Source organism: Cheilinus undulatus, linkage group 6 (assembly GCF_018320785.1).
Source record: "Cheilinus undulatus linkage group 6, ASM1832078v1, whole genome shotgun sequence".
Classification (NCBI taxonomy): domain Eukaryota; kingdom Metazoa; phylum Chordata; class Actinopteri; order Labriformes; family Labridae; genus Cheilinus; species Cheilinus undulatus.
The window spans coordinates 52,698,143-52,715,620 of record NC_054870.1 but is presented as its reverse complement, the minus strand read 5'-3'; the positions used below and the strand labels follow the sequence as shown (position 1 = coordinate 52,715,620).

Here is a 17,478-nt window from a genome sequence, read left to right as displayed (position 1 = left end):
TAAAGGAAACTTTCGTAAATCGAAACACAAGCACTGGGTTGATTTTGTTCCAGTTGTAGGTCAGCAGACAGCCCAGATACCCAAATATATCATCAAAAAGACTGAAAAGGTGGGGTCTGCTGAATATTCCTCCTTCAGAGATGAGCCATGTTTAGAGTATCATATCTAATACGCACACTAATCATCCGTCTGCACCGCTTCATGTTTCATCAGCAAGAACAAGATGTTCTCTGCTCTGCTTCAACCTCTGCGTTTGCTCTTAACAAGAGCCGGAGAGTTTCAAAGAAGCTTTCATTTTCAAAAAGACGTTTTGCACAAAATGGAAAATTATTAATACGACTTCCCCCTCAATTTTCATGCATTTGTTGAATTCTTTAATGGATTTGAATAAGTCGCCCAAATTTGAGAATTTCAAAACTTCTCATGTGAGAAAAAAGGGAAAAACTTTATTTGAAGGTTAGAAAATGTTTACTTTAAAACAGCAGAGGTTTAGATATCTTAGGGATCATCACCTGGTGACCCTAGAGCAACATCAGGTCCCCAAAAACCTCTGATCCATCCCCAGAAGATTATTTAATTTAGAAAATGTATGAAAGAAAACATGTCACAGTATCTTTTTTTCTTTAAACTCCTACAGCTATAAAAAAAAATCCTGATTTATGTCTTTGCATCAAAGCTACACAGTCAGTCTGCATAACCCTGAACTTCTGCCACACAATTAATCTAATAGCAATCACCATGTCAGGCTGTGCAGTTACATAGTTGTATAGAAGTCTGCTATCATTTTTGTATAACATGAAAGGTTTACAAAAATACCTGCAGAAAGGCCTTTAGTTAACAATAGTGCCACTCTTGAAAGTACCTTTATTTTTAAAAAAGGAAATAAACATATATTCCTTTTTGGAAAATATTGTTATTTTAAAAGTAGTATGGTAAAAACGTAAGCGTTATTATAATATTTGTGTGTTTGGAGCTGAGAAAACTCTGAACTATCATTATTCTCTGCATTTTCATTGATAACCAAGCAGGTAGACTCATGATGGCATTTATGCATTATATCTTAATCACAATTACAGTGTTTTCCAGTACAATTGCAATCACACATTATTACCAAATCATGCAGCAGACTACCAAAGGTTGATGCTCTAAGGCGACATGCATCTCCTCTGACCGTGTGTTGAAATAGTGCAGGCTTGAAGCCTTGTGATTGGTCTGCTGGGTAGCACTGGGTAACAGCCAATCTTTGATCATGTCTGTTGGCATACTTTGCATACTCTGCTGTAAAATAATGGCTGCAGACAACAGCAGAAATAGTCAAGTCTAGTTCAGCAGCCGTACTGCCCTTTTCATCCTATGTCACCTCTCTTTCCTCCTTTGCAGTAAATGCAGTATAATCAGCTGCTGATCGATATTCATTTGCTCAGTCATCATAGTTTCCTGTCAGTCAAGCAGTGGAAATTGCTGTTAAGTTTGGTTGCAGTAGCACAGAGACATGGACACACCAATACAGGAATGCTGTGCTGTGAAGGGTGTAGATTTGGCATTGACTCAGTGCAGAAGCCTAAACAGGGCTGGTAATTTATTGTGCAGCCTTCTACCTCACACATGCTCCAAAATGTTTGAAGACTTGTCACCTTTTATGATCGATCACTGCAGAACCTCCAGCTGGTGGTCGACACGCTTCAGCGTCATCCTGATTAAAGCTCATCTCCAAACGCTGACATCCAGCTAATTGACTCCAGTATCTGTCTTCATGTGCATGTCTCGTGTCCATCATGAGAAATATTAGCATCATAAATAACCCTCGCCTGAAGGGACACAGCTGTGAAGGCGTGACGTGGCATGAATAACAGAACAGGAGGGGGGTAATTGCTGGTTTACTGGCTAAAGACCCAGTTTAACGTCTCTTCTGCATGTTTCTGCTCCTCATGGTGCAAGAGAAAGAGTTTTAAGTCACTGAAGCAAATAAATTTAAACAACAGTAGAGCTGCATGATATTCATAGAAATAATCAGAAAGTAGAAAGTATTTTGAGTGTTTTGTTTTTGCATAAAGTCATGTCAAAGCATTTTATACCGTAAACTTTCTTAGATACCTGGTGTTGTAAAACAATAAAGCCATCAATGTCTTGGTGATCAATACAATCACGAAGTACCAGGGCTCTAAATACCTTTTGTTTCCTAGGTTAGGTGAGAAGTAGAGGAATGAATCATCAAGATTTGGATTTAAAATTTACCAATATCTTTGCGCTCCGGTAGTTGAGTGGTTAAGGCGCGCACCATGTACGCAGGCGACCCAGGTTCGAATCCGGCCCATGGCACTATTTCCTGCATGTCTCTCCCCGCTCTCTTCCCTGTTTCCAACTCTAATAAAGGTAAAAAGGCCAAAAATAAATCTTAAAAAATTAAAAAAAAAAAAAAAATTGACCAACATTTTGGGCAATGTAGACATTGTTCAGAGGCTTACCTGCAAATTTCAATGAAAAGACAGGAAGTTACTCAATCTTCTGCAGCTTAGACTTCTAGTTTTATTTCTGAGGTGTCACAAAAGGCCTGTCTTTCAGTACTTTTTGATACCAAGTGTTTTTTAAAGAGACAGTCTTTGTCATGAAAAAGGCCAGCAGAAACAAACAGCTAAAATACTCTTTAAAAAACACATTTTTCATAAGATAGCTCATAGAGCTGGGCAATTAATCGCAAATGAGGGCCTGCTGCAATTTTCAAATTGCAGAAATTGCAATATTTCTGTAACTTGAAATGTGTCAAAATACCAGTTTAATAATTTTTTTTTTTTTGCTGTGGCAGAGATTTTATGCACATTATACAAACATTTAAGTGTCAATTTTTTAAATGATTTACAAAAATCCTTCTTTTTGTGTTTTATGGATGTTTTTCTTAATGAAAATGAGTGACATAAAAATGATAACATCCTTAAACAATGCATATGACATCACATTTGCAGTACGAGCAAAGCTAGTTAGCTCATTCTGTCTAAACCTGATGAAGCCTAGTGTGACTTCAGGAAAGTCATACCCCAGCTGTGATCAACCTCCTCCACCCCAGCCTCCTCCTTTATAGCTTAAAGCTTATTGCCCCCCCATATTTAGTTTCATGCTACTATGGATGAATTTCTTTGGAAATGTTTTCAATACACATGGTTTTATTTATGGAATTATATATTGCTTGAAAATACATAAGATTAACCAAAGAATAATCACATATTAAATCGCAGTATTTGGGGAAAAATCTCAATTTGATTATTTTTGCAAATCATTCAGCCCTAATAGCTCAGAAGCAGAAGAATGTCTCTTTCAAAATTTGCAAACAAACTCCTTTACACTCTTTATTTAAAAATGATAATCATAATGTGTAAAAGCAGGCAATATTTTTGTGCAACATAGACTAGGGCTGAACGATTTGGGAAAATAATCTAATTGCAAATTTTTTTTAACCAATATTGCTATTGCTATTTAATATGCGATTATATCTTAAGTTCTTAATCTCATGCATTTTTCAACAAAAACAAGCAATAATTCATTCTATACTATACTTTAAACATTATTAGATTAAACTAGGGTTGGACAATTTTGAAAAAATATCTAACTGTGATGATTTTGACTAATTTTTAAAATTCAATATGAACTGATGTATTGAGGGAGATGTAATTTTAATATAATTCTAATATTTAATGAGAAAAACATACAAAATGAAGAAAAAAGGATTTTTTTTGTACAATTTTCTCGCATGATATGCAATGCAAAACGTCTCTGCTGCAAAAAAAGTTTTAAACTGGTATTTTGACACAAATTTCAGGTTAAAGAAATATTGCACCCTCTGTGATTTGAAAATTGTGGCAGACCACGTTGCGATTTAATCTAATTTGCGATTATTTGCCCAGCCCTGACGTAGACGGTGTGCATGGGTTTGCCTACAAACTTTGGTAGTATAATAAAAGGAAAGTGCCCAGCATGGGTGCCCAGGACTTCTTCTTTTGTTGCTTTGGTATCAAAAATTGCACATAGTTCAGTACTTTTTGATACCACATGCTTTCAAACAGCACCCTTTTTATTATTTTAATGTAGAAGCATTAAAGCTTAAGAAAAATGTACCTCGTAAGATAGGTGCAGTGGAGAGGAATTAATCTGCTAAAAATCATCTGATTAGCAGCCTGAGATTCATGTGGCTGCATCAGTATGGTGTGAGAATGCTGAGTGAGAAAGCATTGCTTATTTTCATGAAACTGATTTTCTTATTCATTGAGATAAATTCCTACATTTACAGTGTGTTTACTGTAAAAGCTCAGACTCCTGTTGGTGACGTGTGCAGCCTTAATGGTAATTTATTTTGATCATCGACATAAAAAATCAAACTGAGGCCATCATATGTTTGTTAGAGGTGATGTTTGTTGTGAAGTTATAGGTATTTCTTAATTTCCTTAGATTAAAAACAAATAGATTTTACAAAGATATAACACGTGGATAAATCAACAAGGCTGTCATCCGATTATTTCTCCATCTTTGCAGCTTTTGCAGCTACTTTTCTTCTATCTCTGTACATTAGGACTAAATATAGCTATTATTTTCAACCCTTGAATCACAAAGAATGTATCTTTCAGTTGCAGTTGCTCATGTTCTTTTTAAAATGTAAATGCTCTCATACAAAGAGAGTTGCTGAATGCATGCTGCGTAGCAGGGAGTGGCTGTGTAATGGAGTAGTATATTTCTGTTGGCAGATGGCTCTCAGCTGGCGTATGCTACAGAAAGCCCCCTCGTCCTTCACCCTCGTCCCTCTGCCGCTAACATACAGAAAGCTTTCTCTACATTATCTGGCCCTGCAAGAAGGGCAGGGCTGCTTTTTTCTCTGACATTTTCTCCATGTGGCCAGCAGTGACGTGGCTCTCTGAGTCATAGGTTATCTTCAGAGTGTTTGGGGAAAATAACACATGTTCCCTGGCCTCACCAAAGGGCTGACATTTCCTCAGAACACCATATTATCGACTCAAACACTGTGCTTGTGTCTCGACCGGCTGCTGAGCTGTATTGCTGAGGCTTTTGTCATGTCATCCTTGCAGTGACTCTGCAGCCAGCGAGGCCAGCGTTCGGACTGGCACCCGTAGGCGCCCTCACTGCAGCATCTGTGTGTCCTCTGTTCGACTGAGAGCTGCAGCTTTTTCTCCAACCAGAGCTTTTTATAACTGATCCCAGCAGTCTGTCCTGGAGAATAAAACGCCCTCATGTCCCTCGGCTGTGCATAAAACAGATAGTCTACACATGTCTTTAATTTTTATGTGCAGTTTTTAGAGTGCAGTCTGGTTAATGCATATTTTATTAAAGCTCATTTCCTTTTTATTTTGTTTTTTTTTCTGATTTAATGGAACAAAAACTGCCGATGTATCCCCCTATGCAATTTGAGTCCCTTATCTCCCCTGCTGCGATAAAAGACATGCTAGGTTTCCTTTCCATGGCTGATAAGTCGTTGTTAGATCTGGTTTAGATGAGCAGAGAAATGACGGCTGTGTCAGTTTCAAACCCCGGGCTCTGACAATGATGCCTTTAAAGAGATAATGGAGAGTAACTGCTATTGTCATCCTTATAGAGAGTTCCTTTAGATGGTTCAGAAGTTCCATTAAGAACAAAAACTTCAGATTCACATTGACATAAGAATTCAGACCCTTTGCATAACACTGTAAATGTAGCTCAGGTTCCTCCATCTCTCTGAAATGGCTACATAAAGTGGTGAAAAGGGGTTAGAGAGTAGCAAAAATGGGAGATAGGTGGCAAGAAATTGGCAGAAATAGTTGTGAATAGGGGTTAGAATTTGGCAAAAATTGGTAAAAGAGGAAAAAGGGAGGAAAAAAGTATCAAAAATTGGTTACGAATGACAAAAATAGTGCAAAAGATGTAATGAAAATCGGTTAAAAGTGGAAAAAATAGAAGAAAAACGGGGAAAATGAAGAAAAGAGTGGCACAAAGGGAATAAAAATGCAGGAAAAGTGGTTAAAATGGCTTAAAGAATGGCAAAAAATGTGTTGAAGCAGCAAAAAGTATTAAAGATTGGTTACAAGTGACAAAAATAGTGCCAAAAAAGTCATGAAAAGGGGTATAATGGGTTAAAGAATGGCAAAAATGGGTGAAATGGCAAGAAGTATTAAAAATGGGTTAAAAGTGGCAAAAAATGTTTTTAAAGTCACAAAAAAATTGAAAAAGTAATGAAAAGGGGTTAAAAAGTGACCAGAATAGGAGAAAAGTAGAAAAATTGAAAAAGAATGGCACAAAGGGGATAAAACATGCAGGAAAAGTAGTTCAAAAGGGGTTACAATCTTGTAAAAATTGGGTCACACAGGCAAAAGGGGCAAAAAGTATCAAAAAAGGGTTAAAAGTGTCAAAAATGGGTTAATACTGGTGCTACATCACAATTGTGGAGGGCCCACCCTCTGGGATTTTCAGGGGTCCAGCCAACTCTGCTGTCAGGTCTGTCTCCTTATGTCTGCTGCATTATAGATAACAGGGATAGATCTCACTGGTAATGACTAAAAATGTCCTGCAGTTTGAAAGAAAATACGAATACTACCACAATAATAATTAAGCTGAGCTCTAAGGTTCTGTTTGGTGTTTCAGTGTTAAACAAGCACAGCTGCATGTTTAGTGAGCCGTTATGAAAATGCCCTGTTATGTTGCAGCTGTTGTTGTCCAAATATTCCCACAGTGTCCAGCAGGAATAATATTGTAACAGCTGTTTTTCTTTTTCTTTTTTTTTGTCTTCACAGGTTTCCCAGAGCTACATAGAAGATGTCCACGATGGTGTATCCGAGGGAAGAGAAGCTGGAGAAGCTCTCTCAGGAGGAGATCATCTCCAACACCAAGCTGGTGATACAGGGTCTGGAGGCCCTGAAGAACGAGCACAACTCCATCCTGCACAGCCTCCTGGAGACCATCAAGTGCCTGAAGAAGGATGAAGAGGCCAACCTGGTGCATGAGAAGTCCAACCTGCTCCGCAAGTCTGTGGAGATGATTGAGCTGGGACTGGGGGAGGCTCAGGTAAGAACGACGGAGGAAATAAGGCAGACAGAAAGATATTTCCTTATTAAATTTACTGTGAAAAGGTTAAATTGGTTAAGGAAAAAATATATTTTAGTGCCAGTGCATCCATACGAATGGGCGTTTAATGCCTTTCATTGTAGAGGAGTACAGTGGGTAGAGTTGGAAACAGAGATGAGAGAGTGGGGAATAACATGCAGGAAAGGAGCCGCTGGTCAGACATAAACCTGAGCAGCCTGGGTACGTGGTGCAGGACCTAACCACTGCACCCTATTATTCAGTAAATTTTAATTCCTGTTCCTGTTGACCACAAACCAGTTTACTGCATTTAGGCCTAAAATGGCTTTTTTTTTTTTAAGTATAGTTAACAGCCCTGATTCCAAAGAAGTTGGGGCGCTGTGTAAAATATAAATAAAATCAGAATTAAATGATTGTCAAATCTCATAAACACATATTTCATTCACTATTGAACATAAACACCATATCAGATGTTGAACTGAGACATTTTGTCATTTAATGAAAAATATTAACTCATTTTGAATTTGATGGCAAGTCAAAAAAGTAGGGACAGGACCATGTCTACCATTGTGTAGCATCCCCTCTTCTTTTAACAGCAGTCTGTAAACGTCTGGAAGCAAGGAGACCAGTTAATGGGGGAGGAATGTGTCCCATTCTTGTCTGATGTAGGATTCTGGCTGCTCAACAGTCCTGGGTCTTCTTTGCTGTATTTTTCCTTTTCTGGTTCTCCAAATGTTTTGTATTGTTGAAAGGCAGGTTCAGGACCCGGACTCTTCTCCTGTGAAGCCATGCTGTTGTGATGGATGTGGTATGTGGTTTAGCATCGTCTCGCTGAAATAGTCAAGGCCTTCCCTGACAGAGGCGCTGTCTGGATGGGAGCATATGTTGCTCTAAAAGCTCTCTCTACTTTTCAGCATTGATAGGATCCTGTTCACATATGGCTTCTTCTCTCCATGATCCAGCTTTAACTGTCATTGGTGGATGGCACGGCCAACTGTGTTGACAGACAATGATTTCTGGAATGTTCCTGAGCCCATGCAGTGATTTCAGTACAGAATCATGCCTGTTTTTAATGCAGTGGCCCCTGAGGGCCCCTTCAGCCTTGTCCCTTGCTCTCAGAGATTGCTCCAGATTCTCTGAATCTGTTGATGATATTATGGACTGTAGATGGAGGGAGATTCAAAGTCTTGAGGAGGATTTTTCTGAAATTGTTCCACAATTTTTTTAACATTTTTTTCACAGATTGGTGAACCTCTGCCCATCTTTACTTCTTGGAGACTCTGCCTCTCTAAAATGCTCCTTTTATACCCAGTCATGTTGCTGACCTGTTAATAATTCACTTTATCAGTTGTGAAATGCTCCTCCAGCTGTTTTTTAGTATCTCTTACTTTTCCAGCCTTTTGCTGCCCTATCCCTACTGTTTGAAATGTGTTGCTGCCATCAAATTCAGAATATGCTAATATTTTCATGAAATGCTAAAATGTCTCTGTTTAACCCTTTAAAGCCTGAAAATTTCCATAAACTTTAACATATATATATATATATGTGTGTGTGTGTGTGTGTGTGTGTGTAATATCTCATTTGATACATTAGGTGTTTCTGGTAACTAATAATCCACTTGAGGGCATTTTTATCATTTATCAGATTGTATTCAGAATTGTTTTTAGTAATTTATTGATCATATTGATTAGATAGAGGTATCATAAAAGTATGTACCAAAAATGATACAACAGGCTTTAAGGGGTTAACATATGATATGTTGTTTATGTTCCATTGGGAGTAAAATCTGAGTTTATGAGATTTGTTAATAATTGACTCCTGTTTTATTTACATTTTATACAGCATCCCAACTTTTTTGGAATTGAAGTTATATGTCAGTATTTGCTGAAATATATTTGAAAATATCAACATGTTTGGTATCAGAAAATCCAATTTTTGCATCCCTAGTTTACAAATACTGAGAGGCTCTAGCAAAGATTCTGTTTTAGTCAAAACTGACAGAAATGTCAGCAGTAATAGTTTTTTTTTGTCACTGTATTGTAGTTTTTAATTGTGACTAGTGTTGCAGGAGTTTTTGGTATCAACCAGAACTCATGTTTTGGTTTCAGATTTGGTTGAAGAAATGTGAAAGAAAATCACAGAATCTCGTTTTTGCTTTAAAAGCAGAAAGTGTGTTCATTCTCATGATTAGCAGACGGAATGTTCTATAACATAAAACGAGTCAAAGACATAAGAATGGGCAGAAGAAGAGAATATTTCCCACTGCAGAGGGTTTGTGCCATTTAACCCCCACAGCCATGTGTTCCTCTGCTCTTGGTGTTTTTCTGCTTCCTCATTCTATACTGAGCGTGTGCTGTGACCATGATTCATTCAGACCAGCCCTACTCTGCTTCAACACTTTGTCCTTGTTAAATGTGACATCCCTTCAATGCCGTCTTCTTCCCAGGTGATGATGGCTCTGTCCAACCACCTGAACGCCGTGGAGTCAGAGAAGCAGAAGCTGCGTGCTCAGGTGAGGAGGCTCTGCCAGGAGAACCAGTGGCTGCGGGACGAGCTAGCCAACACCCAGCAGAAGCTGCAGAAGAGCGAGCAGAGCGTGGCCCAGCTGGAGGAGGAGAAGAAGCACCTGGAGTTCATGAACCAGCTGAAGAAATACGACGAGGACGTCTCACCCACAGTAAGAACTTAAACACATTTTAGATCCACAAGGCCAGCTTATGACAGAAAAACAAATCAGCAGATTGATTATTTCTGGGTTAGTTTTACATTTCAATGCTTTTATTGCACCGTTGCATTCATTTCATGAAAGTCAACAGTTTTTTAAAGTATACTTTTTAAAGTAAGTCTTCACAAACCATGTACTGTGTAAACCATGCAAGTATTTTTATTCTGAATGTTTGTTAAAATGACTCTGTTTAGGGACATTAGGTTAGCTTGATTTCAGATAAAGGAGAGAAAAAACAGCATGTTTCCTCCTGGGAACAAGCCTTTCTGTTCCGGTCTTCATTGATCTTTTGGTGGGAATGAGTCGCCGCGAGTCCTGTCCTTTTTTTCAGACACAAAAGACCCTGTAAAAGCCTGTATCCATTAACTCGAATGGTCGTTATTCTTCTTATAGAAGCAGCTTTTTTCCATTTTCCTCTGAATGCAACCTGAAATCACATTTAAACTTCCCTTTATTTGATGGGCTCTACGGAGGATTTGATCAGCGGTTTTCAAAAAGGTTTTCTAACTTTGTAAAAATAAAAATGTTGATAACACATTTTTGCAAAACTAAATTGATTTTTTTTGTGTGCTGAGTTTGTCTTTAAATACAGGCGGTGAAGGTGGAAAGGTGGTGAAATTAGATTTTAAAAGTAGCAGAAATAGGTTGGAAGTGCCAAAAATTAGACAAAGTGGCAAAAATAAGCAAAAGATCGGTTAAAGTGGCAAAAATGGGCATATTAAGTGGTAAAAGGGGATTCGAAAGTGGCTGAAAAGGCATTAAAGTGGCAAAAATAGGTGGAAATTTGGTGAAATATGATGAAAAATGATATAGCTGGCCATTAAAGGGTTAGCTGAGGGCAGAAATAGTCAAATGGGTATATCAAATTATGAAATGTGGCTTAAAAAGTGGTAAAAGAGGTTAACAGTGGCAATAATGTGTCAACAGAGCCAACAATAGGCAGTGTGGCAAGATTAGGTGTAGAAGTGTCAAAAACATGCAGAAAAAAAGTGGTGGAAAGGGTTTAAAATGTATTTAAAAATGGGTTTTAAGTTGCAAAAATGTGTTAAAATTCATGTAAAGTGGCAACAGTGTTATTTAAAAATGTTCTTAGTTTTTTAGGGCATCTGGAGACCCCCTCTCAGGGTCTCGTGACTCCCATTGGGATCCCGCCTCCAACCTTGAACCCCTGTCATAAGGTGTATTTACTAAAGAGGAAACCATAGTTTTGTTTTCTTTTATAAATTGTCATAATGAGGGAGAAATGCACTTTCCCATTTATAGAAGTGGTCTCAGGATGCACATGTGCTGTGGCATTACTTCCAGCATGAATGCAGATTTCAGTGCGTTTCTCCTTTATTGTGCTAAATTTCTAAACATCAGTTTTCTGTTTAGTAAATACACCTTATGAGGGAACACTTTATCAAACAGAGTCTTGAATGCAAAATAAGAAACAGTGCTGAGCCGGCATCCACAGAGGTGGGAGAAATTGGAAAAGGTTACAGAGGTCAGTTTGGGCGATTAAACTCAACCTATGGCAGCCTCCATCATAAGACACGCCTGGGTAGAAAATGAAGAATTTCTGTGTCTTTGAAACCTAAGAAATATTTCAGATACTGTAAGACCTCAATCTAAAAATATAACATAGGAAGGAATAGTCACTAAATTAACATGGGTACTTCAGTGAAAACATGTTGTATATTTTAAAAACATCAAAGTGGTTGAATACTTATGCCCAACTCTTTTTTTAAACAGCTGCTTCCTCTGGGGTTTTCATATTATTTTTGACATTTTCTTATCCGTGTTGATTCTCTTAGCTGTTGATGTTTATTTCTCTGTCTGATGTGGGGGATTCCTGAATTTATCTCTGATATGGCTGATCTGAATGTTTATGTTGTACTTTCAGCAGGAGGAAAAAGACCGAGAGACACCGAAGGACTCGTTGGACGACCTCTTCCCCAACGATGAAGAGGAGCACGGACAAGGAAGTAAGTAGAGAGTACTGATACTCTGGACAGTGTTAATCACCTCCGCTATAAAGCCTGGTTTATACTTTTATGTTGAGTCGGTGTCATGGTTGCCTATGCCGAGCACAACGTAGTTGTGCCTTGATGTGTCTGTGCTGCTCTGCAGTACTCCTTAAAATTCATGATTTATACAGTTACAACAGTTTAAGTTATCTCTGAATAAATTGAGCACCATTTTTTATATTTATCATCCTTAAAATAACAGCATATTTTCTAACAAGGATGGAAAACTCTCACTGAATCCACCTCAGTCAGGTATTTTTGGTTATATGAAGGTTTAGATGGGCCTCTGTGCCTGGGGTTTTATCTCTTAATGAGTAAACTAGCGTGCCTTTTTAGTGTTGGTTCAGTTCACCGAGGTAGATAATGTTCTGTCATGCCTTTAAACATAATTAAATTATTCTGTGATCTAACTTGTCCCTGCAGCCTCAGGACTGTGTGCATTTAAACATTATTAGTGATCAAACCAGATCACAGTTTCCTTCCTTTAAATGCTGAACTTTGATCTCTGTGGCCTCCACAGTGCAGCACCAACACAACAGCGCCGCCGTGGCTGCAGCCCAGCAGGGGGGCTACGAGATCCCCGCCCGCCTGAGAACCCTGCACAACCTGGTGATCCAGTACGCCTCCCAGGGCCGCTACGAGGTGGCCGTCCCCCTCTGTAAGCAGGCTCTGGAGGACCTGGAGAAGACGTCTGGACACGACCACCCTGACGTGGCCACCATGCTCAACATCCTGGCTTTGGTCTACAGGTCAGAAGTGTCACCTTATCGAGAATTTAGCGGGGTTTTCATCTTTTTTGAGGAAAAACAAAACATCTAGAGTGCATGAAAATTCAAAATGTAAAACATGGTAATGCATTAAATTAAATTAAACTAAAAGAGCTATAATGAGCAGTTAGCCTCATGGACAGGGGATTTTTTAGTGCCATAACTGCATGCAGAAGTTTTAAGGATGCACAATATTTTCAGTATATCAGCAGATATATGCTCAAAAAGTTAATTTTAATGTGCAATGTAATGTCAAGCTATGCATTTACGTAAACGCATAAAAGGCTGCAAATTTTTTTGTATTAGAGTAGTAAAAAGATGTAGTTAAACGACAGCAGAAAGGCCTTTACATTTACAATATTGCCATTATTGCACGTTGTAGAATTAACTTTTTTTTTTTTCAGAAAGGGAAAACTTGTATTTTTTTGGAAGGTAATAAGGTATTTCGCCTGTAAAACGGCAGGATTTGTATTTTCCAAGTTTTAAATTGAGAAACTCACACATCAGAACCATCATTATTCTCTGCATTTTCCTTGATAACCAAGCAAGTAGACTCATGATGCCATTTATGTATTATATCGTAATCAGAATTACACCTTATTACTGAATCAGGCAGGTCTAGGGCTGAACAGTTTTGGGAAAATATCTGCAATTATTCTGACTGGTATTGTAACCTGGATAGGACTTTTTGTATTAAAGGGAACAATCACTTTTATATCATTCTCGTTTTTGATAAGAAAACTACGTACAAAAATAAGGAAAACAGGATCTTTTGCTAGCTGTTCTAGAATTTTGACACTGGAATGTTAGTTTGATGGGAAGAGCATAACATCTCTGCTGAAAAAAAATGTACACAAACATTTATGCTCTGTGTGTAGCTTTGGCCTTGGATTATGCACAGGTTTGCTTGATGGCCATTTTGTAATAGAAAGCTAAGGGGTCATGAGGTCTTGGATAGGGCTGGGCAGTTATTCGCAAATCAGATTAAATCGCAATATGGCCTGCTGCAATTTTCAGATCACCCAAGTTGCAAATTTTTTTTCACTTGAAATGTGTGAAAATACCAGTTTAATAATTTTTTTTTTTTTTTTTTTTTTTGCAGCATTAGAGGTTTTATGCAAATTATGCAAACATTCAAGGTCATTTTTTATAATGGTTTACAAAAATCTGCCTTTTTAAATGTATGTATTTCTTAATGAAAATGAGTGACATAAAAATGATAACGCCCTTAAACAAAGCAAATGACATCACATTTGCAGTACGAGCAAAACTAGTTAGCTCATTCTATCTAAACCTGATGAAGCCTAGTGGGACTTCAGGAAAGTCATTCCCCAGCTGTGATCAGCTGATAGCCAGCCTCACCTCCTCCACCCTAGCCGCCTCTTTTATAACTTAAAGCTCATTGCACCCCCATATTCAAAATTCATACTACTACGGATTAATTGCTTCTGAAATATTTTCATTGTTTTCAATACACATGGTCTTATTTATGGAATTATATATTGCTTAAGATTGTCAAAAAATACACAAGATTAACCAAAGGATAATCACATATTAAATCACAATCACAATATTTGGGGAAAAATTGCAATTTGATTATTTTTGCAAATCGCTCAGCCCTAGTCTTGGATTCTGCATTATACAACAGAGTTGCTGCACTGAAATGCAATGTTACACAAAAGCTCATATTTAGTCATTGACTAAATAAACACTTTACTTTTTCCAGCCTTCTCTCCCAGATCATATTGGAGTTGTGTTGAGCCCAAAAGATGAAGCCCTTTCCAAATTTTGACAGTGGAAATACACTAAACTGTGTCCTATGCCATAGTGAACTAAATCATAACGCTCAGTGGAAACCAACCATATCTGACTCTGTAGATGGATTCAAGTCTAACCATGCTGCCCTTCCTCTTCTCTCAGGGATCAGAACAAATACAAAGAGGCCGCCCATCTTCTCAACGACGCTCTGTCCATCCGGGAGAAAACACTCGGCAAGGACCACCCCGCTGTAAGGCTGCACTGTTGTCACAGCAACCACTGCTTCATGTGTACACATCCATGTTTAAATAGATTAGATTAGTCACCTTGTGTTGGTTCATAACCAGGAGAATACTCGGTAAACACAAAGGGAATAAATGCTCAATCTTCAGTATTTACCACCACTCTCCTTCATTTCCACTATTACAGTATTGATCTTTATAACGCTGTGACTGCAGGCTCTAAACTAATCAATCCAAGCTCCTTGATGTTTGCTCATACATCCAATCACTGAAGAGAAAAATGAGCAAACATTGAAATGATGTATTTCACTGCATTTGTGGACGGATTTGTGGGAATCGATTTTCTCCGTGGCACCTTGTAAAGCCTAAAGGAAGCTATTAAAACATGGTGTTAGTCCCTGCAGCTCAAACTTCGCCTAATACTGTTTTAGCTGTCACTCAGTCTGATCCTCCATGCAGAATAATGAAAAACAAAGGCTGCTTACTTCCATCCTCTGTAATCCGGGCTTAGGGTTGCTTGATTGAGCAACATGTCTTTTTTTGACAGCTCCATAAGCAAAGATGCAGAAAACCCTGATTTTATAAAGCTTAACCACCAGTATTAAAGAAAAACAAAGAGGGGACGTTGCTTTGTTTACACTGTCTCTGTTTATGTTTGCCCAGGTTGCTGCAACGCTCAACAACCTGGCCGTGCTGTATGGAAAGAGAGGGAAGTATAAGGAGGCCGAGCCACTCTGCAAGAGAGCTCTGGAGATCAGAGAAAAGGTAGGACACATCCCTGGATCACACCGGTCCACAGGCCAGCTATCTAGGGCTGGGAAATTAATCCAGTTTCTAGGATATAGCAAATAAAAAAAACAATATAATTTATATTAAGAGAGTTCATTAAGAGTTTCCTCTGGATGTTGATGAGTGATATGTTGAACAGGATTTTAAAACAAAAGTTCACATCAGGGCTAATGCTCAATAAGACAAATCCACAAGCAAGAACCAGCAAAGAACCACTAACAGTATTATGAATGTTGACCACAAGATGATCGACTTACATGTGCTGTCCAATCTGTCTATCATTTATGCTGTAATTATGGCATTTAGATTGGGAACACTTTTATTATCAGTAAAAATCTAAAGATGTTGATGGCTGTTTAGTACCACTGCAACAACAGCGGTGTCTTAACCCCCCACTAAAAGACGATCTATTGTCTTTAGTTATCTCAAAATAATTGCGTACTCCTGCATACTGTACGAATTGCACAAATGCATTGCCAACATTCCGAAAAGTGGGTGAAGTGGGGTGAAGTGGGGAGGATCAAGGACTTTCCCAGCCCCTAACCAGTTCCAGCCATTTTTCCAAATGTTGGCAATGTATGTGTGCAATGTAGACCATATTAGTTTGGCAGCATTTAAAATGTTAGGGCAACTTAGATGATATTGATAGCTCTTTGACACCGCTGCAATGAAAAAACCTAGGCTCAAAAATCTAGTATTGGGCATATAATTGTTTCGATTAAAAAAAAAAAAAAAACATGCAGACAAACTCCTGCACACTGTGTAAATTTCAAAAACACATCTGGAGTTTTGGAAAAGTGGGTGTAACTGTCCCGGATCAAGGATTTGCCTTGCTTCTCATCAGTTCATCCTCTTTTTCCAAATGTTGCTGATGTATTTTTGCAATTTAGACGCTGTGTTTTGTCAGAATCAGGAGAATTAATACATCTGGATAAAATGTGATAATATTGACATATCGTTGATACCTTTACCAACTAGAAAGGGGCTTTAAACATTCAATATTGAGCATGGCAATATGTTGCCAATGTATTTGTGCAATTTAGACACACTATTTCTTTAGGAACATTTATACTGTTTGGAGAACTCAAATGATATTGATTCCTCTTTGACCACATCAACAAATACAGTGGCCTTAATCACCTTTTATAGCACAGCTTATTATGTTTATCAAACATTTCATGCACACTCCTGCATACTGTCTAAATTACACAAATACATGAGCAACATTTGGAAAAGGGGGTGGGGGCTGTAAAGGATCAAGGGTTTACCTCGCTCATCGCTTCAACAAACTCTTCCAAATGTTTCCAAAAGATTTGTACAATTTAGACGGTATTATTCCACAAAATTTTTCAAAACATTTTGATACACAAAACACACAATATTTGATATCACTGCAACAAAATAGAACTCTGGACACCCAATATTGATGCATTTGTTGTATTGAATTATTAGAATTTGGTTGCAAACTCCTGCAGTCTAAATTGCATAAAAGCAATGGCAATATTTGGAATATGGGGTGAAAAGCAAGGATGAAAGAGTTCCCTCTTAAAACCACTTTTTTAATAGTTGTCAATGTATTTGTCTAGTAGACTGAGTTTATAACCATTTATAATAATAATAACAAAAATCAAATGATGTTGATAACTCTTCAATGCCAAAGCATCCTGCAAATTTTGCAGGAGTTTGCCTGCAAAAATTTTGTTAAAACTCTTGCACACTGACTAAATTGTACAAATACACTGGGGACAGTTAGGAAAATGAGTAATTGGTAGGATCAAGGGTTGTCCTTGCTCTTCACGAATTCCACCCACATTTCTAAATGTTCCCAATGTTTTGGCATGTATTGTCCATGGCACAACCTGACTGCTAGGCCGCTTATCTTTGTGCAATTTAGAGAATATTTAGACAACATTGACTAAGGAGCATTTATGTTATTTGTAAAAATCAAAGGATGTTTATGATTTTTGATACTACAGGAACAAAAACAGAAGTCCTAAGGGCCATCATTCTGCACCAGTTCTACCTGATTGTCCAAATATTGCCAGTGTTTTTTTGTGCTCCCTGATTAAAATAATTTGAAGTTTCTGCACTTTTTGGCACCAATAATCATTAAAATAATGGATATTTGATCATTT

The 17,478-nt window shown here is 38.0% G+C and overlaps 1 protein-coding gene across 4 annotated transcripts in view; it reads left to right on the top strand.

Annotated features, from left to right (window-relative positions):
- klc1b (kinesin light chain 1b) overlaps nt 1-17,478 on the top strand; it is a 72,185-nt gene that overhangs the window by 18,968 nt on the left and 35,739 nt on the right. For all 4 annotated transcript variants that reach the window (XM_041789232.1, XM_041789231.1, XM_041789233.1 and 1 more), the window contains exons 2-7: nt 6,765-7,035; nt 9,500-9,730; nt 11,664-11,745; nt 12,308-12,536; nt 14,475-14,562; nt 15,218-15,319. In XM_041789232.1, the coding sequence (XP_041645166.1) occupies nt 6,787-7,035; nt 9,500-9,730; nt 11,664-11,745; nt 12,308-12,536; nt 14,475-14,562; nt 15,218-15,319 (981 nt within the window). In that variant the 5' untranslated portion in view covers nt 6,765-6,786. The remainder of the gene's footprint in view (nt 1-6,764; nt 7,036-9,499; nt 9,731-11,663; nt 11,746-12,307; nt 12,537-14,474; nt 14,563-15,217; nt 15,320-17,478) is intronic.